This window comes from Engystomops pustulosus, chromosome 4 (genome assembly GCF_040894005.1).
Source record: "Engystomops pustulosus chromosome 4, aEngPut4.maternal, whole genome shotgun sequence".
Taxonomy (NCBI): Eukaryota; Metazoa; Chordata; class Amphibia; order Anura; family Leptodactylidae; genus Engystomops; species Engystomops pustulosus.
Window position 1 is genome coordinate 204836497 of NC_092414.1, and position 22333 is coordinate 204858829.

General features: G+C 48.5%; 1 protein-coding gene and 1 long non-coding RNA gene across 2 annotated transcripts in view; one reads left to right on the forward strand and one right to left on the reverse strand.

Moving 5' to 3' along the window:
• The first annotated feature begins 627 nt into the window (after positions 1 to 627).
• On the forward strand, positions 628 to 21146 carry SMARCA4 (SWI/SNF related BAF chromatin remodeling complex subunit ATPase 4). The gene is made up of 34 exons (XM_072149535.1): positions 628 to 773; positions 8147 to 8385; positions 8473 to 8605; positions 8689 to 9108; positions 9216 to 9314; positions 9411 to 9669; positions 9774 to 9900; positions 10075 to 10248; positions 10333 to 10506; positions 10624 to 10791; positions 10877 to 10927; positions 11011 to 11141; positions 11254 to 11311; positions 11659 to 11774; positions 12072 to 12219; positions 12303 to 12466; positions 12750 to 12816; positions 12895 to 13005; positions 13566 to 13808; positions 14870 to 14983; positions 15101 to 15208; positions 15298 to 15384; positions 15543 to 15589; positions 15677 to 15843; positions 15970 to 16133; positions 16402 to 16629; positions 16922 to 16999; positions 17106 to 17324; positions 17675 to 17919; positions 18000 to 18108; positions 18201 to 18302; positions 18413 to 18545; positions 19726 to 19865; positions 20442 to 21146. Exons 2-34 carry the CDS (start codon positions 8179 to 8181, stop codon positions 20472 to 20474), a joined length of 4824 nt encoding a protein of 1607 aa, XP_072005636.1. The 5' UTR covers positions 628 to 773; positions 8147 to 8178; the 3' UTR covers positions 20475 to 21146.
• LOC140128125 (uncharacterized) overlaps positions 6317 to 22333 on the reverse strand; it is a 55018-nt gene continuing 39001 nt past the window's right edge. Inside the window, exon 4 of the long non-coding RNA XR_011855109.1 lies at positions 6317 to 7715. This is a non-coding gene — a long non-coding RNA (uncharacterized lncRNA). The remainder of the gene's footprint in view (positions 7716 to 22333) is intronic.

A 22333-nucleotide genomic window follows, 5' to 3' on the forward strand; every position in this document is an offset into this window, starting at 1 on the left:
CAGTGATAGCGGGCGAGGCCGGTCCTGTGACAGATGTGACCATATGTTATGTAGGGCAGCACCCTGTGTGTGGGCACTGGGGCTCCCAAAACCTGGAGTTATTCCCAGCCAAAGAGTCAGACACCTCATCCGAGTCCTCCATCATCTGTAGCTGTGCACTTAAAGGAATCTCCCAGCAAAATCCATCCTGATGAACCAGGGACATTACTCCAGGCACCGGGACTGTGTGTTATGCATGGCCTCCTTCCTTCTAAAATCTAAATTAGACTATTGAGGCAGAACGGCTCTAGGGACGCTACCAGAGCCCCTCAATGTTGCAGATTCACAGGCTGTTACACTGCAGGAGCACTTCCCTCCTCACACTTTGTGCTGCAGTGAGATGACCACAGGCAGAGGGGTACATTTCGGGCAGGAGCATGTGTCAAATGATACAATTTTATTCTGAACAATCACCACAAATATTCCCCAATCCAGATAAACCATCCAGGAGTCACATAGAGACAGAATTTGGAATCTGCCCTTTTCAAAGATGGCGGCTCCCCTCCCCTTTTTTCCCAGCCGTCTCCATGGCAATGGTTGAAACCTGAATCCCATTCTTTTTCCATAGGACAAAGAAGGAGCGACGCCGTGACGTCAGGACGTCCATGCTGCCGCTCGGAGTATATAATTTAGAGGGGGAGGGGAGAGGGGTTTAGTTGAGCAGTGTGTGCGGCGGGAAAGGGGCAGCGCTCGGCGGAGTCCCGGTGAGCGGTGGCGGCCGCAGGTGTGCAGAGGTGAGCAGCGCGGGAGCGGAGCCGCCAGGGGGAGCCCGGGCACAGGAGGAGGGGGCGCTCTGGGCAGTCATTGAATGAAAGGGGCGGGAGGTGGGAGGCGCAGCCGGGACAAAGGGGCCTGATAGCAACGAGGATCTCCAGGTAATGGGGTGATGGGGGGTCCCCGGGAGCCGGAGGGCAGGGGGTACAGCATCCTGTGCCACCACCATCACTGGCTCATCTCTTCTGTCACTGTAACCCTCACATTCCCCAGGACTCCTGATGATCAGGACATGTTACCACCCCGGGCATAAGTTTTCCTGGCATGGTCACTTTCAGTGCTGGGGGCACAGGGACCTGGAGGTGGGCACGGCTTGCTGTGTATTGGATGGTATGGTTCCTGGTGGTGCCAGGGCGCCTGTGCTTAATGAATGTGAGCTGTGTGCTGCCCGGGTACAATGATGCCATTCTACAATACACTGCCCGCTCCTGGGGCATGGAGTACGGTGTTGTGGCACCGGTCTGGGTTGACCATCATCATGTATGGTAATAGGATGAGGCTGGCATCTGGGCGCCAGGCAGTAAGGATTGTTGTGATATAAGGATGATCCCGGGCCCGTTTTCTGGTGGGCTACAGACTATCTATCAGTAATTTGGGTGCTGTGGGGCACAGCTGGCATCCAGAGCTTACAGAAGTTTATTGTAGGCTGGTGAATGTTACTGGGCACTGATGAGCTAGGTGCCGCAGAGTGAGCATGGGACGGGCACTTGTGGCACTATCATGTACATGGCTCTCCTCTATACCCTCCACGTTATCACCATGAAACTCTTAGGAGCCCAACTCCTGGTTCCTCCGGACCTTCACAGCAGGTTCTTAGTGGTGGGTCTATGGAGGTTCTCCATCCAGATGGGAGCAGATGTTTAGTCCTCTGTGTACAAGGCTTCTGTCCTGTAGTTGGGGTTGTATTGGTTTTGTTTGAAGCCCGGGATGAAGCTGCCTGATATAGGACAAGACCCCTAATGAAGGTCCCACCAAAATGATCGGAAATGGCTGGTAAACACATGACCTTCTGACCTCCTATGATTGTGACCCCCCCCCCCCCCCCCCATCACAGAGGATCAGGCATTATTACAGTGGGATTGCTAGATCTTAGTTAAAGGGCTGCTACTAACTCCTGGACTGGTGGCTTTATGACTGCTGAGACCCCCACTAACGCTGGTCCTGAGGCTGACCCTATTCTGAATAATTTTGTATAGAGAATTTTGCTGTGCGCTGCGGAGGGTCCCAATCTCTTATTTTCTGTATATAAATTGGATTCCAGTTACTGTATTAGTTCTTAATGATTTATTAATGGAAGTTCTCCAGCAGCGGTTCATAGTGACGTTTCGGTCCGTCACGGACCTTCTTCAGACACAATGTTTTGTAGGCACAATGTTGAAAGGCCTGTATATAGTGTGTGTAGTAAGATGTGCCGCAGCTTCCGCTAGTGTGAGGCTGAATAATGACCTGAGAGGAGGTCACTGAACGTTAAGGTGACCCCAGCACCTGATACATTTTGCATCTTCATACTGTAGGGATCAGTTCAGTCTTGGTTGGTTTTGTAACTGCAGCTGAAGACTTACCCGAGCCATAACCCGTCCGATCGACTTTGTCATTTTGGTTGTAGAAATTTGGCCACGCTTTTTTTTTTTTTTTTTTTAATCCTTTGAATGGGGGTCAGTCCATGAGTATCGGGAGTTTCCGGTGTTGGCCCAGTAGTGTGGAGCTGGGGCATTGCTTGGTATCGGGAGTTTCCGGTGTTGGCCCAGTAGTGTGGAGCTGGGCCATTGCTTGGTATCGGGAGTTTCCAGTCTTGTCCCAGTAGTGTGGAGCTGGGGCATTGCTTGGTATCGGGAGTTTCCAGTCTTGTCCCAGTAGTGTGGAGCTGGGGCATTGCTTGGTATCGGGAGTTTCCAGTCTTGTCCCAGTAGTGTGGAGCTGGGGCATTGCTTGGTATCGGGAGTTTCTGGTGTTGGCCCAGTAGTGTGGAGCTGGGGCATTGCTTGGTATCGGCAGTTTCCGGTCTTGTCTCAGTAGTGTGGTGCTAGGGCATTGCTTGGTATCGGGAGTTTTTTGGTCTTGTCCCAGTAGTGTGGAGCTGGGGCGTTGCTTCGTATCGGGAGTTGCCGGTGTTGGCCCAGTAGTGTGGAGCTGGGGCATTGCTTGGTATCGGGAGTTTCTGGTGTTGGCCCAGTAGTGTGGAGCTGGGGCATTGCTTGGTATCGGGAGTTTCTGGTGTTGGCCCAGTAGTGTGGAGCTGGGGCATTGCTTGGTATCGGGAGTTTCTGGTGTTGGCCCAGTAGTGTGGTGCTGGGGCATTGCTTGGTATCGGGAGTTTTTTGGTCTTGTCCCAGTAGTGTGGAGCTGGGGCGTTGCTTCGTATCGGGAGTTGCCGGTGTTGGCCCAGTAGTGTGGTGCTGGGGCATTGCTTGGTATCGGGAGTTTCCGGTGTTGGCCCAGTAGTGTGGAGCTGGGGCGTTGCTTGGTATCGGGAGTTTCCGGTGGTGGCCCAGTAGTGTGGAGCTTGGGCATTGCTTGGTATCGGGAGTTTACGGTGCTGGGGCATTGCTTGGTATCGGGAGTTTCCGGTGTTGGTTCAGTAGTGTGGAGCTTGGGCATTGCTTGGTATCGGGAGTTTCCGGTGTTGGCCCAGTAGTGTGGAGCTGGGGCATTGCTTGGTATCGGGAGTTTTTTGGTCTTGTCCCAGTAGTGTGGTGCTGGGGCGTTGCTTGGTATCGGGAGTTTCCGGTGGTGGCCCAGTAGTGTGGAGCTTGGGCATTGCTTGGTATCGGGAGTTTACGGTGCTGGGGCATTGCTTGGTATCGGGAGTTTCCGATGTTGGCCCAGTAGTGTGGAGCTGGGGCATTGCTTGGTATCGGGAGTTTGCGGTGCTGGGGCATTGCTTGGTATTGGGAGTTTCCGGTGTTGGCCCAGTAGTGTGGAGCTGGGGCATTGCTTGGTATCGGGAGTTACTGGTCTTGTCTCAGTAGTGTGGAGCTGGGGCACTCTTTCTGCCCCCAACCCCCCTCAAGTACCTATGCCCGATTGTTCTCACCCTACATCCAATTCACGTGAGATGTTTGGACCAGTCCACCACAAAAATTGTTATGGTAACAGTCTAGTTAGTACGGCTGGACATGTCAGCAGGAATAGCCATACAGTGCTATGGACAGTGTTTGGGTACCACCCCTGGAGAGATGTGTAATCCTACCACTGCATGTGTAAAGGGAGCAGTAGGACTGTGAAATATGGATTTATATTCCAGGATTATAATGGGAGTGTGTCCTCACACTGCTGTGCTCTTGGCTCTCTGGATTAAAGGATGTCAGCCATTAGTTTTACCGATAGAGTGGTCCTACTAACCATTTCCTGATGGACTGTTCTCTTAAGAACTTTTTATTATAACTCCATACGTTATATAGAGTTATAGAAATTATGCTAATAATAAGACTGGAGCCTCTTATAATATATTCACCCACCCATTACACCACCAGGCCTGTGCAAAGAGCAGGAGACGTCAGGGACCAGGTGGGACTGGAAGCGTAACGGGGGAGTGAGTAAATGATAACGCAAGACGCTCCGGTGACGTAGCCGGAGAGTCACAGCCTCATTAGCATAATTTTTAACAACTCTATTATAACTCTATATGCAATATATAGTGCTGAGAACAGTGCCTGAGTAACTGGTTAGTGGGACACGTCTGCCATCAGTAAGACTGCAGTAGGGCGATTGTGTTTGTTGCAGGTAACATCAGAGAACACTTCCCAAAAGCTACAATCCTGGAATATAAATCCAAATATCACAGCTCTGCTGCTACTAACATACACAAAGATACGATTACACAAATCTTCAGGGACAACACATAATACTACTGGAAAAACTTTCTTCTGATCCAGATATTCTTAGCGCTCCCTAAGACACATTCTTATACAGGGATTGGTGGTTCTCGGTGTCGGCCGCTGACTGACACCTTTACAGAGCGCTGCTGTGGACCATTGTCCTACAAGTGCAACATAAGGGGGTCCTGTAACAGTACTGGTGTATCCTGTCCGAAATTTAACATAAAAGCCGTCTCAGGCGGGGTCAGAGAGGGCACAGGATGAGTAATGGAGGTGACGGAGCGATGGACAATGGCGCCATTGTTATCCTTGATATCTTCCTGCTTTCTCCTCTTTTTGTCTTCTGTGCCCATAATGGAGGCGTCCATAGCTGTGCTCTAGTGGCTGTCTGTATGGAGCTATATGGGGGGTGCAGTCTGCCTTCTGCTCACAAGGATCATTGGGGGTCAATCCCCTTTCCTAATAATAGCCACAATAATAACTGCGGGCCTGGCGTGTGATTTATATATGGTGGAAAGACGAGAAGTTCAGTGTTGGCAAGATGAAGCCTTAGGTAGAGGACGTGATGTGAGAGACAGTAGAGAGACAGTCGCTGGTGCTCTGCAGTAAGGCAGGGGTGATGTTACGTGCAGAAGTATATAGCTGGGTGTCATTAGTATAGAGATCAGACTGGAAACCAAATCTGCTGATGGTCTGTGCCATGGGGCAGTATAGAGGGAGAAGAGGATGGGTTTGTATAAAATGAGAAATCCTCTGCCAGGCTACTCTACAGTTATCAAATATTCCCAAGAACAAAGCGTGGGCTGGGGAGCCCCTCATTCACATCAGATGGTCCTCCTTGAAATCATTGGGTTTGACTCACAATCCCCTGGTTTGTATTGTCACTGTTATAGTTGGTGATGTTGTAGGAGAGTAAGATTTCACCCTAAGGCTGGGGACACACCCGGGGTAACCGCAGGGGCTGCCCCCAGACCTCAGCAATCAGTATGTCATTGGAGTGGGTCAGACCTCCTGCACCCATGTTGTATGGTGGCCTTGCAGGGTCACTGCAGCTTTGCAGCACTCTGCCTTAGACGCTAGTCTTGGCCTGTCCCCACCCTGTTATGGCTGATAACTGGGACCAGTAGCTTGTATAAGGACTGTGGTCAGGCAGGGGACGCTGTTTAGGTGTCTGGGTCTTGAGGCGGATGTTAAACCTCTCTGTTGTGCGCGGCGCTGTCGTTTTCTGCGTTCTCCGCTGTGCTTCTTCCAGGGCACATATAATAAAACCTTCAATAATTAATGCGTTTTTCTTCTGAAGCCTCTTTTATGTTTTATTTTTTTCCCTTGTGCTCTTCCGCTGGCATCTGGGAGACGAGCGTCTTGTGCTGGAAACGCCTGGTGCCTCTCTCCTTGAGCAGAACAGATTGCGTTTTATCTCTCGCCTCCATCCTAATTTAATTTACTTTGTGTCGTACCTGGACGGAGCCGGCTCGGCCTTGTAATTAACGCAAGCAAGACATCAAAGTGCCAGTAATTTCCCGCTACAACCATAGCGAGGCGTTAATCAGATTCTTGGCTTTAATTAAATCTCCCTGTGCCATTTAGATGGAGCTGCCAGGAAGCGCCAGCGCCCCCCCCCCCCCTCGCTACCCCCCCCGCTCCGTGCCATAAATTCTATCATGACTGTCGGAGAACAGCGAGCACCTATGAAATGTTCTTCTGTATTTAGTCGGTGACGGGCTCTGGCGTGGGCGGCTGCATGTAACCTGACAGCTCCATTTACATGGGATTTTCATTTTCTGCCCCCCCCCCCTACCGGGAGCCGCTCGTTCATTTTCCATTTTTTGGTGTTCTCTATTAATCTGTCGCCTCTGCATTGTGGATGCGGATATTCTGTACATCATACAAAGAGCAACGAAGACACAAGGGCTCCGGGAGCTGTAATGGAAGCATTACCCTGTAGGTTAGGATCGTAGAGCCGTGTTCAGGGGCATTTATAGGGCTCCTCAATTTGAGGGAACCTGCCAGCAGGTCTGATCAGACTACCTGTCGCTGGAGAGATGTGTAATCATACCTTTGTGTATGTTGTTGGTAGCAGCAGGACTGTGAATAAATGGATGATGTTATTGCAGGCTTGTACTGCTTTGTTTTTGGCTCCCGACATGGAGTTGATTAACAGCCCCTCCTCTACTGATACTCAAATGTACAGAGAGAACAGAGCTCAGCAGTGTGAGGACAAACCCACAAACTCCAATCCTGAAATATAAATCCATATTTCACAGTCCTGCTGCTACTAACCACACACAAAAAAAAATGTATGATTCCATATCTCTCCAGGGCTGTAATTCTGCACAAACACTAATTTTGCTTGGTCACAACTAGACTCCCTATTAAAGGGGTTGTCCAGTTACTTGTTTGGGTGGGTTATTGAAGTATTTTCAATAGCCTACCCTGATTCAGCAGATCTCGGAGGTGGTTGATGACCGGGCCGTTGGGTTTTTACTCCCCTGATCCCGCTTTTTTGTGAGAGTTAAATTTGTCTGGTGGTGGGTTATTCTTCAGTGAAGACATATACATGTTGGGCATGCCGAGAGATTGCCAAAAACATGCGTGCTCTCCAGTGTGAGACCTCATTGGTCTTGTGCTTCTTTAAATGTGAGCCCAAAGCTGTATATATTGGCGTTTGACTACACGGGTTGTTGTAGTCTGTTACCACGGTGTCTTGTTTGCTTTGCAGCTGTGGGATTCGGCTTCTTGGTGAAGGAATAAGCAATCTTATGATTTCCATTGATTTTGGGAACATGGTATAGACCCCGGCGGCTCTCGTCTGGCCGGTGTACAGATGTGCTACATGGAGACATCACAGGGAGGATGTCTGTGCCGCTCTTGTGTTTTCTTTCCCTGATTTATATGCGCGCCGTGAGGCTGCCGTCTATGTACTTTGGAATAAGGTCAATTAGATCTGAATTATACCTTGTCTGCTCCTCTAGGAATACTGACGGTGCAGATTTTAAGAGCATCCTGGCTGCTGCGGCTGCAGTCATCTTGTCTGTCATGTCCAATCCTCCTCTCTGGTCTCGGCAGTACATAGTGACGACACCTCTGCAATGAAAAAAGATCATGGGTGGCACATTGGCTGAGTGGGTAGCACTTCTGCCTTGCAGCGCTGGGGTCCTGGGTTCAAATCCCACACAGGTCAACATCTGCAAAGAGTTTGTATGTTCTCTCAGTGCTTGTGTGGGTTTCCTCTGGGTCCTTTGGTTTCCTCTCACACTCCAAAACATACTGGTAGGTTGTTTAGATTGTGAGCCCCATGGGGACAGGGACCAATTTGACATGCTTTGTGCAGCGCTGCGTAATCTGTAGGCGCTATATAAACAAAGAATTATTGCTTTGCTTTGTTTAAATGGTGGTCTACAGTTCCTAGACAGACTTGGGTGTTTCTATGGTAACAGACTACACAACATTTCGTAGTCTGTTCAGTCAGTCTTGCTGTCCAAACCCTAAAATAATGTTTGTTTCCTCTCTCCTAGATAAATATCAAGAGAACCCCTCACCGTAAGCGATGTCCACCCCAGATCCGCCAATGGGCGGCACCCCTAGGCCTGTCCAGTCACCTGGCCCTGGGCCTTCCCCTGGTGCCATGCTAGGACCTAGCCCTGGGCCATCTCCTGGGTCAGCACACAGCATGATGGGACCGAGCCCTGGGCCACAGATTCCCCCTCAAGGACCTAGCGGATATCCTCCTGAAAACATGCATCAGATGCATAAGGTTAGTCTTTTTTCAGGGTAACACTAAGTTCTAGAGTTTGTATCCTGTCTATTGCTTATTTAATGCTCTTGGTTTTCTGTGTTTCAGCCTATGGAGTCCATGCATGAAAAGCCTATGCCGGACGACCCCCGTTATAACCAGATGAAGGGAATGCCTTTGCGGCCTGGTAGCCATGCTGGAATGGGGCCACCACCAAGTCCAATGGACCAGCACTCACAAGGTATACATGTTATTAGGATGAACCTTACTTCGGTATGAGTAGGTACTATATACAAGATGCTGATACCCATCTCTTCCTCTAAGGTTACCCCTCACCCCTGGGCAGCTCTGAACATGTGTCCAGCCCAGTACCCTCTAATGGCCCACCCTCTGGACCTCCAATGCCCTCTGGTTCTGGAGGAGGGAACATGGAGAATGCGGACCCCCAGCAGCAGCAGCCCCAGCAGCAGCAGCAACCCCAGCAGCAGCAACCCCAGCAGACGAGCCGCAGTCCGACTCCTTTCAATCAGAATCAGCTGCATCAGTTACGGGCACAGATCATGGCGTACAAGATGCTGGCCAGAGGGCAACCTATACCTGATCAACTACAGATGGCGGTGCAAGGCAAGAGGCCCATGCCAGGCATGCAGCCACAGATGCCAACACTACCTCCACCTGCAGCTTCCGGGACTGGACCTGTGCCTGCCTCAGGGCCAGCACCACCCAGCTACAACAGACCTCATGGTGAGAAAATAATCCTAGGCATAAGCTGGCATGACTTCAGAGCCAACTCTGGCTAGATTAGGTCAATGTATACACATACTATATGATGTGTTTCCTTCCAAATGTAGGAATGGCAGGACCAGCCATGCCACCTCCAGGACCTTCAGGTGCTCCTCCTGTAATGCCAGGGCATCCTCCAGGGGCTCCCCCTAAACCCTGGCCTGAAGGTAATATTAATATTGTAGACTTAAAATATGATTAGAAATCTGAAAGATGATCCTTGGGCCTAATGTTCATGATTTGGTTAATATCTTCCCTTTCAGGTCCCATGGCCAACGCTGCTGTTCCAGCCACTGCTCCTCAGAAGCTAATTCCTCCACAGCCAACAGGCCGCCCTTCACCTGCACCTCCCGCAGTGCCTCCTGCGGCTTCTCCTGTTATGCCACCCCAGACACCATCACCCGGTCAGCCGGCCCAACCCCCACCCATGGTCCAGTTCCATCCCAAAGCCAACCGTATCACTCCTATCCAAAAACCCAGAGGCTTGGATCCAGTGGAAGTTCTTCAAGAGCGTGAATATCGGTAGGTATTTTCTAGTTATTAGTAGACTTGTGTGAAGTATTTGCATTGTCTGATATAGATAATATATAATATGTTGTTGATATATATTAAATGTTACTCGTCAGACTTCAGGCCCGGATTGCACATAGGATCCAGGAGCTGGAGAACCTCCCAGGGTCTTTAGCTGGTGATCTTAGGACCAAAGCTACCATTGAATTAAAAGCTCTGAGACTCTTGAACTTCCAGAGACAGGTAGGTGCCTCAGCTGAGAACTGTGGTGGTTTGTGTAAGGTCCTGACCAGGGTCATGACCAGGGTGTTGTCGCACCCAACCCAGGACTTTCATGATGGACCTATAAAGTGTCTATCTCACATATTAGGAGACGATACATTATAGTTGTTGTTAATGATTTGCTCTTCTTCACAGCTCCGACAAGAAGTTGTGGTCTGTATGAGGAGGGACACTGCCCTGGAAACGGCTCTAAACGCCAAGGCGTACAAGCGCAGTAAGCGACAGTCTCTGCGTGAGGCCCGAATCACCGAAAAACTGGAGAAACAGCAGAAGATCGAGCAGGAGCGCAAGAGACGACAGAAGCACCAGGTGAGGAAGGGTTTAGCCATATAAAGTGTAAGATGCCTCGTGATGTGACTACATAGGACTGACCATGGTGTGTTGTCTCTCCAGGAATACCTGAATAGTATCCTCCAGCATGCCAAGGACTTCAAGGAGTTCCACCGCTCTGTCACAGGGAAGATCCAAAAACTGACCAAGGCAGTGGCCACGTATCACGCCAACACTGAGCGAGAACAGAAGAAGGAGAACGAGAGGATTGAGAAGGAGAGAATGCGTCGTCTCATGGTAGGTGCTTGACTTGCCCATGCGTTGGATGAGGTTACCCTCATCCTCCAAATTTGGTGTCCCTGCCCTCTGTCAGTACAGATCTGTATATCCATTTCTTATTCATTCTCCTTCCAGGCAGAAGATGAAGAAGGCTACAGGAAGCTGATTGACCAGAAGAAGGACAAGCGCCTGGCCTACCTCCTGCAGCAGACGGACGAGTACGTGGCCAACCTGACAGAGTTGGTCAGGCAACACAAAGCGGCCCAGGTCCTGAAGGAGAAGAAGAGGAGGAAAAAGAAAAAGGTGAGACCATCACACATGTGAGTGAGAAGAGCCGCTCCTGTAAGTGTGTGACAAAACATGTAATACTATGTCGTGTCTGCTTCAGATCCAGGAGAACGCAGAAGGACAGCAGCCCGCACTTGGACCAGATGGAGAGGTAAGGACAGGGTGTCTATAGGTGCACGTGAATGGATGTGGTTATATGGGTGACATGGGATAACCACTGCTTCTCCTACACAGCCTTTGGATGAGACTAGTCAGATGAGTGACCTTCCTGTCAAAGTTATCCATGTGGATAGTGGAAAGATCTTGACTGGTTCCGATGCTCCAAAGGCAGGACAGCTGGATGCATGGCTGGAGATGAATCCTGGGTAAGTATGGAGAAGATGCTCTATACAGAGTAACAGCAAGTATACTCGGTGATCCCTATATGAGTATGAGGACTCGTAAGCACCACTAATGACTTTCTGATCTTCTATATAGATATGAAGTTGCACCACGATCAGACAGCGAGGAGAGTGGATCAGAGGAGGAGGAAGAGGTGAGCGTGAACCTTCTGTATCACCGCAGGATCTTGGGGGTTGTCCATGTTACCCCCTATCCACATGCTGAAGTTCGATCATAGAAGCGGCTCTTGTTTCCCCTGTTCAGGACAAGTTGAGCTTGATCCCTGTTTGCACCATTCCTAGTGTTGTGCTCCACTACTTGCAACGTTCCCATAGTCATTGAATGGTCTAGCGGTTGGCATTGTTCAGCCTTTCACTCCATTTATTGGGGGGGGATGAGAATGACAAATGGTCATAACCCACTGATCACCATTGTAACCCCTATACAGAGAACACAATCTTTATTCTGTACCCAGTGTTTTCATCTTCTGTTGTGTTCCAGGAAGAGGAGGAGCAGACGGCGACTCCGGCCACCAGTTTACCTGCAGTGGATGAGAAGAAGATTCCTGACCCAGATAGCGATGAAGTTTCAGAAATTTATGCTCGAGAGATAATAGAGTAAGTGTTATCCTTGTGTAACCTCAAGCAGGATTTCCATCTTTTCCAGTCCAAAGGATTTCCAGATTATGAACCCAATGTATTTGGTCCTAGGGGTGTGATCCAGTCCTTGTCCATACATTATAGTAAATCGTATGGACATTACTGGCAAGTAATCATAATGGCCACAGAACCCTTATAAGGTGCTGCCACCTGCTGGCTGAATGCGTATGTTCTCTGAGACATAAAGCTGGTCAGAGCTCAGAGCACAGCTGTGTGAGGGCTGTAGTGAGATGTTACCTGTGTGTTGGTCCCCAGGAGCGCCAGGCAGGATGTGGATGACGAGTACAGCATATCCCAGGTTGAGGCCGGCCTCCAGTCTTACTACGCGGTGGCGCACGCTGTGACTGAGAAGGTGGAGAAGCAGTCTACTCTGCTGGTCAATGGCTTCCTCAAACAATACCAGGTAAGTGAGATTGCCCAAAGGATGATTCAGTTTGTTGGCATTGCCCACCTCCTGATCTCCCCACATGTCTTCTCCTTCCTCAGGTCAAAGGTCTGGAGTGGCTCGTGTCTCTGTACAACAATAACCTGAACGGGATCCTTGCTGATGAAATGGGTCTGGGGAAGACGATCCAGACCATCGCTCTGATTACGTACCTCATGGAACACAAGCGCATCAATGGACCCTTCCTCATTATAGTGCCGCTGTCGTGAGTAGCTCCATTCACTTCCATCGCTTTAATATTTAACGGACTTTCCAATAGACGTGAAAATTTGTTTGATTTGAGACAACATGTAATAAATTCCTAAACTCCATTGACTTGGAATCGGCAGCTGGATGTAGCCATCTTGGATAACACTGCTCCGCTCTTAGAGCTGATCTGCTCCCTTGGTCTCCTTTTAGTTGGCGAATAATTACTGGGGGGGTTCTTAATTATTAGACTCAATTGAGTGATGCTTGGAATTCCCTCTTGTATTTTCTTCTCCGTTAAGGACACTGTCTAACTGGGTTTATGAGTTTGACAAGTGGGGTCCATCGGTGGTGAAGGTGTCGTATAAGGTACGTATGGTACATGTTCAGCTTGTCGTCCACCGCTATTCAACACATTATGTGTAACCCAACTCTTGTGCCTTGTAGGGATCTCCTGCTGCTCGTCGTGCTTTTGTTCCTATGCTCCGTAGCGGAAAATTTAATGTTCTTCTCACTACATATGAATACATTATTAAGGACAAGCACATTCTGGCCAAGGTAAGGGCGTTTATGTGGTGCAGAGCCTAAGGCTACATTCACACTAACGTATGGGGGACATATATACGGCCGACGTATATACGGCCGATATACGTCCCCCATACACTTCTATGGGCGCACGGCACCCTACGGGAGCGGTACGGTGCGGCACCGTACCGTTCCGTACCCGGGAAAAGGATAGGACCTGTCCTATCTTTTCCCGTAATACGGCGCCGTGCGCTCACCTCCTCCTCCTCTCCTCGTACACTGCCGTTGCCCGCTACGGTACGGTACGGGCGGGCAACGGCAGTATGAATATAGCCTTAGGGTGATGCCACAAGTGGGGTTTTCAGTCTGTTAAACACACGTGTTTTTAACTCGTCTGTTTTTGACCATTTACTATGCAATTGGCTGCTTAGAATCAGTTTATCTTAATAGATAAACGGGTTCAAAGCAGCCAAACGCATGGTAAACGGACTGAAAACGCATGCTTAAAGGACCAAAAACGCCACGTGTGGCATCACCCTTAGGATCCCAGATGGGAGACTATTAAGTTGCTAACATTTCCATCCGGTATGTAGATCCGTTGGAAGTACATGATTGTGGATGAAGGTCACCGCATGAAGAACCATCATTGTAAGCTGACGCAGGTCCTGAACACCCATTATGTAGCCCCGCGTCGCTTGCTGCTCACCGGGACTCCACTACAGAACAAGCTGCCGGAGTTGTGGGCGCTTCTGAACTTCCTGCTGCCAACCATCTTCAAGAGCTGTAGCACCTTTGAGCAGTGGTTTAACGCTCCCTTTGCCATGACGGGAGAAAAGGTAATGAGGCTGGAGAGCGACATTGGCTCCTTCTAATCATGTGTGTGTATATGTATAGTACATTATTTCTAGGATTCTTACTGAAACCGCCAAAATATGGTTTTCTAGGTCTGAAATATTAGCAAATAGTGACTTCATCATGAAGATGTTATTCTCTGATGATCTTGTTCTATTCTGAGCGCTGTGATGGGGCGGCTGCTCTCCTCGCTCATGTTGTGTATGCTGTAAACATTGCTCTTAGAAGCAGATCTGGCCACGATCCCCTCACTGCTGACCAGAGATCTCGCTTCGTCTTGGCCGCTGAGAGCGCGGCTGTGTAGTATGTGACACCGACATCATCCTGGCAGGTTTCACTACAACCGCTCTGAGAGTTCAGTCAGATGTGACCTGAATTACAGCCGCTTTCAGCCGAGAGCTGCGCTGAGATCTGGACAGTGTCCACCGAGAGGATTGGTCACCAGACTTGTCCTCGCCCTCACTTGAAGAATTGCTGTGATCCTTCGTGCACATTATGAATCTCTGAGCATTTTATTTGCAGCATTGATATAGTTGGCCCTCAAGCATATTTGAGGCACAGGATTTAGGCGGCTGCCTGATCGATGTGCAACCAAATGTCCTGTCCTCTTGCAGACAGCAGTGGAGGACCCTTGACCCTTCTGATTTACTCCTTTTCTCATACATTTCAGTCATTCGAGGTTTGTTACCTCTGAGTCCAGGTGATTGCCCGGATGCTGATGTAAGGAGGTTGCTCTGGGTCTGTCACAGCCCAAATAGTGAGACCTGACAGTTGTAACTGGGGCAGCACAGTAACCCCAATTACAGTAGCAAAATGTAAATAAATGTCCTACTATGAAAGTGGAAATAAGAGTTTCTCCTAAAAAAACATGAATTGTTTTGCTAGCCCGAAAAAAAAGTTGTGTGCACAAAAAATAAACTTGTCTGTTCCTGAACGTGGTAATATAGATGATTGGTGACACCATACTGTCCCTATGTGCGGCGCTCATGAAGCTGCTCCCTAGTTATCTGACCCTGGGTCATGGAGATTTGGTTTTGTCTTCCAGGTGGATTTAAATGAAGAAGAAACCATCCTGATCATCCGACGTCTTCACAAAGTCCTGCGTCCCTTCTTACTGCGGAGACTTAAGAAGGAGGTGGAGGCTCAGCTGCCAGAGAAGGTAAGTACAGTCCTCATGCTGTATAAAGGATGACTATACTGAGCATTACCTGATGCTGTGCACTAGTATCAGTCAGTATCTCGGTCTCTGAGGATGACTCCGGTTTCCTTCTTTTAGGTGGAATATGTTATTAAATGTGACATGTCTGCGTTACAAAGGGTCCTGTACAGACACATGCAGGCCAAGGGCGTTCTCCTCACGGACGGCTCTGAGAAGGATAAGAAGGTAACTGCCCTGCTTCAGTGCGTACATCTATGTACAGAAAGGGGGCGCTATGTGATTAATCATGGGGTGTATCACTCTCTCTCTCACAGGGTAAAGGTGGTACGAAGACCCTCATGAACACCATCATGCAGCTGAGGAAGATCTGCAACCACCCGTACATGTTCCAGCAGATAGAGGTGAGACATATGACCTTGGTTATGCTACGTCTGCTCTTTATTACGTATATGGCATCACTAGTAAAAATGTGCGAAGTAACATTACAGACAATGGTTGGAAATATACGCTCTATGGTCGGCCACTAGGGGACGCTGACGTGTTTTCTTTTCTTCTGCAGGAGTCCTTTTCTGAACACCTGGGTTTCACAGGAGGCATTGTGCAGGGGTGAGCGTCCTCTACCATCTCGATTACACGTAGTTTATGTAAATAAGCCCATGGCGTGTCCTAATACTTCTTCTCCTCGTCTTGCAGGCAGGACCTCTACCGGGCCTCTGGAAAGTTTGAGCTGCTTGACCGCATCCTTCCCAAGCTGCGGGCCACCAACCACAAAGTTCTGCTCTTCTGTCAGATGACCACCCTCATGACTATCATGGAGGACTACTTTGCTTACCGGGGCTTTAAATACCTCAGATTAGATGGTGCGTAAACCAGAGTGGATGTCCCCTGATTACTCAGATGGTTATCCTTAGTGTTCCTCATGTTGGCGTATATAGACCCTCCATTGACTCTTTGGATGATGTATATCTATATCTTCTGTTCTGCAGGAACCACTAAAGCAGAAGACCGTGGCATGTTACTGAAGACATTCAATGAGCCCGGGTCAGAATACTTTGTCTTCCTGCTCAGTACCCGTGCCGGAGGCTTGGGGCTCAATCTGCAGTCTGCTGACACGGTTATCATATTTGATAGCGACTGGAATCCACATCAGGTATGAAGCCATTTTTGTATTCCTACTCCTCATCAGTTGATATCCGATCACTATGGCAGGGGGTCCTATATATGAATTAAAACACGTATATTACACGACCAGCTGCATCCTACTCAATGGGACTGAGTTTCAGTACTAAGAACGGCCAGAGTGTAAAGCAGCGACTTCTCGGAGCCCTGCCATCATGGATATTGTTATATACAGTTCCCCGTAGCGAGCTGGTTTGCCTATTTCCATAGGTGACATTATATTGATTGCTCTCTTGCAGGATTTGCAGGCACAGGATCGCGCTCATCGTATCGGACAGCAGAACGAGGTGCGTGTGCTGCGGTTGTGCACAGTGAACAGCGTGGAGGAGAAAATCCTGGCCGCCGCTAAGTACAAGCTGAATGTGGATCAGAAGGTCATCCAGGCTGGCATGTTTGATCAGAAGTCCTCCAGCCACGAGAGGAAAGCCTTCCTGCAGGCCATCCTGGAGCACGAGGAGCAGGACGAGGTGAGTGAGAAGATACAGAGGGCTTCTCTGAGAACTTCTCTAAAAATGAGAAGGAATATACTCTAACCTATGCTTGGTTTACTTCTATGGGACTTCCTGGACAGGCTTGTTCTGATGTCCCTTGAAAGTGGGTCTTGCACTTCATTCACATGATTATTTGGGAGGGGGGCTTAGTGCTCAGAACCCCAATGATCTTTTGGATAGTTTTGACACAAGTTGATCACTGCCTTTTAGGTTTGAGTAGAAATCCCTATTTAGTCTGACTCCTAATTTTGACTCTCTTTGCTGATAGGAGGAAGACGAGGTCCCAGATGATGAAACTGTCAATCAGATGATCGCAAGACACGAGGAAGAGTTTGATTTGTTTATGGTAAGTGTCTTGGGAAAACCTCATGGGTCATACTCTTTAGTATTCTTTAATTTATGGGGTGTATGTAGAATATTTCCCTGGTTTATGGTCTGTACTTTCCTATCAGAGGATGGATCTGGACAGGCGACGAGAAGAAGCTCGCAATCCCAAACGCAAACCCCGATTAATGGAGGAGGATGAGCTTCCATCCTGGATCATTAAAGACGACGCTGAAGTCGAGCGTCTGACGTGTGAAGAGGAGGAGGAGAAGATGTTTGGACGTGGATCCCGTAACCGAAAGGAAGTGGACTACAGCGATTCCCTCACAGAGAAGCAGTGGCTGAAGGTTTGTGGTGCTGCTTTTTGGATAATTTCTAATGAACATGGGTCGAGCCTCGTACCGGCTATACTAGGTAGAAGTGATAAGTTTATAATGATTGGAGGTCTCGCGGTAGACCTGTGCATGGGCAGTATTTGTTTATCCTCAGAAATCCCACAGAAGGGAATAGCGGTGGTCTGTCTTGTGCTACTGCTCTTTCACATGAGATAAGTGGGAGCCCCAGGCGGCAGCGATCTTACTTATAACCTATCATGGGAATAAGGAAATCTGATGTATGTAGAGAGTACTTGCTGTAGGGACGATACATGGAAGAAGTGGCACATACCTCATGTAGCTAAGCAGTTTATTTCCCGTAGGCCATTGAGGAAGGTACGTTAGAGGAAATTGAGGAAGAGGTTCGTCAAAAGAAGACCACCCGTAAGCGGAAACGAGATGTAGACCCTGGAACCCCAACTACCAGCTCCCGACACAGGGAGAAGGAGGATGATGGCAGGAAGAAAAAAAGAGGGCGACCTCCGGCTGAGAAGCTTTCCCCCAACCCTCCTAACCTCACCAAGAAGATGAAGAAGATTGTAGATGCTGTTATCAAGTATAAGGACAGGTGGGGTCTTCAGCCTCCTCTCCTTTTACATGACACCGTTAGAAATCTCCAGGACTAAGTGACCTCTTCTCTTCTATTAGTGGCAGTGGACGACAGCTGAGCGAAGTCTTCATCCAGCTTCCATCCCGCAAGGAACTCCCAGAGTATTATGAACTTATCCGCAAGCCGGTGGACTTCAGGAAGATCAAGGTTAGTTGAGGAACATGCTGGTGGTCGGGGGATGGGGCTGCTTCTTTTTAGTTCAAGAATCGCTAATCCAGAAGATGATTTGTTGCTCACAGGAGAGGATCAGGAATCACAAGTACCGCAGTCTGAACGACCTGGAGAAGGATGTCATGCTGCTCTGCCAGAACGCACAGACTTTCAACCTGGAAGGATCTCTGGTGAGTCTGCTCCTCGGCCTTGATGTTTTATGAGGCTTTGGATTCATGTCTCCCAGACTTGCTCTTCTGGAATTTGGGTCTTAGTATGCGATACCCTTCCTGCTTTGCAGATTTATGAAGATTCGATCGTGCTGCAGTCTGTCTTCACCAGCGTCAGGCAGAAGATTGAGAAGGAGGAGGAAAGCGAGGGAGACGAGAGTGAAGAAGACGAGGAGTTGGAGGAGGAAGGATCAGAGTCAGAATGTAAGTGCCTCAGCTGGGACTCGCTATAGAGCAGTTGTCACACACGAGGTCTTGTGATTTGTAGCACGTCTTCCTTTCCAGAGCAGATACTCATCCTTCCCACGATAGACGCAATGTGATGACATCATCAGTTCTGAAGTCTTCAGAACCGCATACAGCTGCCACACAGAGAAGACCGCTGCTGCCCCCTTCCCCACTACTTAACCCCTTGACGCTCTGTGCCGTAGCTGTACCGTTCAGGGGGTGTATGAAGAGGGCTCATGGGCTGAGCCCTCTTCATACACAGGTGGGGGTTGTTGCATAATAACCACGGTTGCTGCTTCCACGGATCGTGGCTATTAACTCCTTCGATGATGGCAGCATTTAAAAGACAGTGTTGCGTTGGCGCTGCCATCTTGGATCATGGCAACCCCGAGGCTGTCCGGTTTCTGCAGTTTCGTTACAATGAGCCAGTGGCTCCTGGTAATGTATGTTGTGCAGAAATGCCATATACTGCAATACAGTAGTATTACAGTATGTGGTAGGAACAATCAGACCATCTAGGGTTAATGTACCCTAGAGGGTCTAACAAATAGTAAAAAAAAGTTTTAAAAATAAATAATATAAAAATAACCTAAAAGTTCAAATTGCCCCCTGATAGAACTGACATAAAACGTAATAAGCAGTAAACATCACAGACACATTGGGTAACTCCGCGTCCCAAATGCCCGATCTACTAAAATATAAAAACGGTTATTGCCGGCGGTGACCTCCATAACGGAAAATAGTGTCCAAAATGTAAAATGGTGTCAAAAATGGAATAAAAAGTGACCAAAATGTTGCACAGACCTCAAAATGCTGGAAACGTCGGCTGATTTCGCAAAAAATGAGACCTCACACAGCTCCGTACACCAAAGTATGAAATGGTTATTAACGTTGCTTAACTGTGACGCACAAGGCCTCCGGTGAAAGGGAGTTTGCCACCTGTCATTCAGTATTTGACAGGACAACCTCATGCAGATGATTCTCCATGTGTGAACAGTTTATAGGTGATTTGCTTTAGTACTGCATTTGCCCTTGATGTGTTTCTATTCTAGAGACCCCAAGGTTGAATTCAGGGGGCAGTGTGGTTGTGTTTCTTGGTCAGGAGGGGATTTAGAGTTACTGCAGTTACCGATGTCACCCACCTCCTGTCTTACAGCTCGTTCAGTCAAGGTGAAAATCAAACTAGGACGTAAGGAGAAGATGCAGGAGCGTATGAAGGGGCGCAGGCGCACCAGCCGGGGATGCAGGGCCAAGCCTGTAGTCAGCGATGACGATAGTGAAGAGGACCAAGAAGAGGTGAGTGTCATACAGAAGTGTTATCCTGGATGTGTAATCTCTCCTGATACCCCCTACCATTACTTGTGGTCCTGATGCTAAAGAAGTTTTAGACCACAGCGTTCATTCCGCAGCGTAGTGCCATACATTTTATAGTGGCTGTGTATATTTTATTGTTGTTCAGCGCCATCTGCTGATAAGGGAGGGAGCTGCCAATGGACCATGTGAAGCGGAAGCAGGACTCTCTGAAGTGCCACAGCCCCCTCCTAATAAATGCTATGGTCTCCCTGCAGGCAGCACTAGGTGCCTCAGTTATTAATGGGATTTCATCAAATAGGTGGTGGATGTGGGTCCTACCTCGTGAACCGAGGTCAGCGGACACCTTCCCGCAGACTCTCATGCGCCACCACATGCTGTTTATCTATATGGGAGAACAAAGTGTACGTCATCACTCCCATAGAGTTGTAAGGAGAGCGCCACTTGGGTTCATTTCATAACTCACAAAATCCGATTATTGGGAAAACCCATCTACCTGTCCTAATACTCTAAATTTATGTTTTGATCTGTCTCTTAAACTCTTTCTTTTCCTCCCTGCAGGACCGCTCCGGAAGCGGCACAGAAGAAGACTGATACTTACAGAACATTCCGACTTGTCTGACCATGTGTCATTCCACTGCGTGCCACCACAACCCCCATCCCGCCACCTCCCTCCCTCTCCCCCCGTCTTCTCTTTCCGTAGGACGCTAACGGGTAGCCTGAAATGTAGTGAACTGTACAAAAATAATAAAATTCTTCCATATTTATATAATAACTAAGGAGTTGTAGGGACGTGTACCGCCTGTAGCATTGACTATCTGGCCGCACCATTAGGCCTCTCAGGATAGGTTAAGAGGAATACGACTTTTGATGATATATAAATCTATTTTTTTTTTTATTATGGCAGTACTGTTTGAGTTACAGTATGGGGATCAGTGTAGTGTCAGGCGTGGATGCATGCAGGTAGCAATCCACTCATTAGTACTGTATTTTACAATAAAAGAAACAGGTCAAAATCTAATCCACGGTCGCCCTCCCCCCTTCTCGCACTGCACAGGGAGGGGCGCGGCGGTGGTAGCTGTATGTATGTGTGTCGGTGTCACTGGATTTCAAACAGTTATAAATTAAAACCAGATGAAATACCTCGCCCCCGTTGTATCTTTCTGTAAACATTCCCTTACTTTTTTTTTTAATTATTATTTTTAATGTCGTGGGATAAAAATTTAAATAAAATGATGAAGTCTTCATAAAAAGAGGAGACATGGAGCTGTGTGTCTTCATTCTGGCCACATTGATAAGGGAGAAGCTCCGCTGTATGTAAGCGGGTACTCGAGCCGCCCCCTACAGAATACAACTGGGGGTCAGTGCAGGGTAATTATGGGTTAGGTTCTGGTTTTGCATGACTATGTTGCACCTGAGAAATGCATTAGAGCAGCGTGACGCAGACTCTGTCCTAGTGAGCGCTATGGCATCATAAGTCCCTGTGATACAGAGAATTCACATGGACAATGGTTCTCGGATTAATGTGTGAAATTCCCGGGAGGTTGTTCAGCAGTAGAATTGGGGATGGCTCACCCCCAGCGACATACGGTCGCCGCATAATGGTTGTATACAAACCCCATCCGTGCTCCTCGATCGCCTCTCAAGCTTATATGTATTACACTACATTGCAGGCTGCTGAATGCCGCTTAAAGCCTTTGGTTGGTCTTCAGCCTGTCTGAACAAATCCATGACCAGATCCAAGGTAAATGTTTGAGGAGAGCTGAAGACTGAGATGTCAGATTTGGCTAATGGCGTTCTGCAGCCTGCGATGTCATAGCATACATGGCAGCAGTGGAAATACATGCATTGTGGATAGAATTGTGTATCACTCCATGCCTGATTCTTCTCCATCGATGGAGTGAGTCTAGCAGAGGTGTGCGTGCGCTGACTAGGCCACTTTATACAGGTGACGTAAACGTGATGTTTTCCGGAGCCGGCCTGATATTGTTGAGAGCAGGAAACAATAGATGGCATGTATGTGCACAATAGTCAGATGTTTAGTGTCCCTTTAAAAAGATTGCATTGAAAGTTTTCTACATTTTTACAGTTGCCAGACCAGAAAATCCACTTTGTGCGATGTCTCCTTGGCACATGACACACATTTGTAGTGTAGCTTCTCCCTAACCATGTTGTCCTCAGTGACCACAGGTCACCATATAGACTATGGAAGCTGGTAAAACTTCTCCCATAGGTTACAGCTAGGGGTCATGACCCATAATGACCTTCATGCTGTTGGAGTCTTGGGGTTGCTGCGCACATCGTATATCTGTGCTGTGTGTAAGATATGGGAAGGTATAAATCCACAATGAGGGAGTGTGTGAGCAGAGGTTTTCCATGCCCGGGGGATGACATCTGTTCACAGTCCATCCACTGCTGCCATTAGGTTCTGCTGCGGGTTTCTCACTGACTCC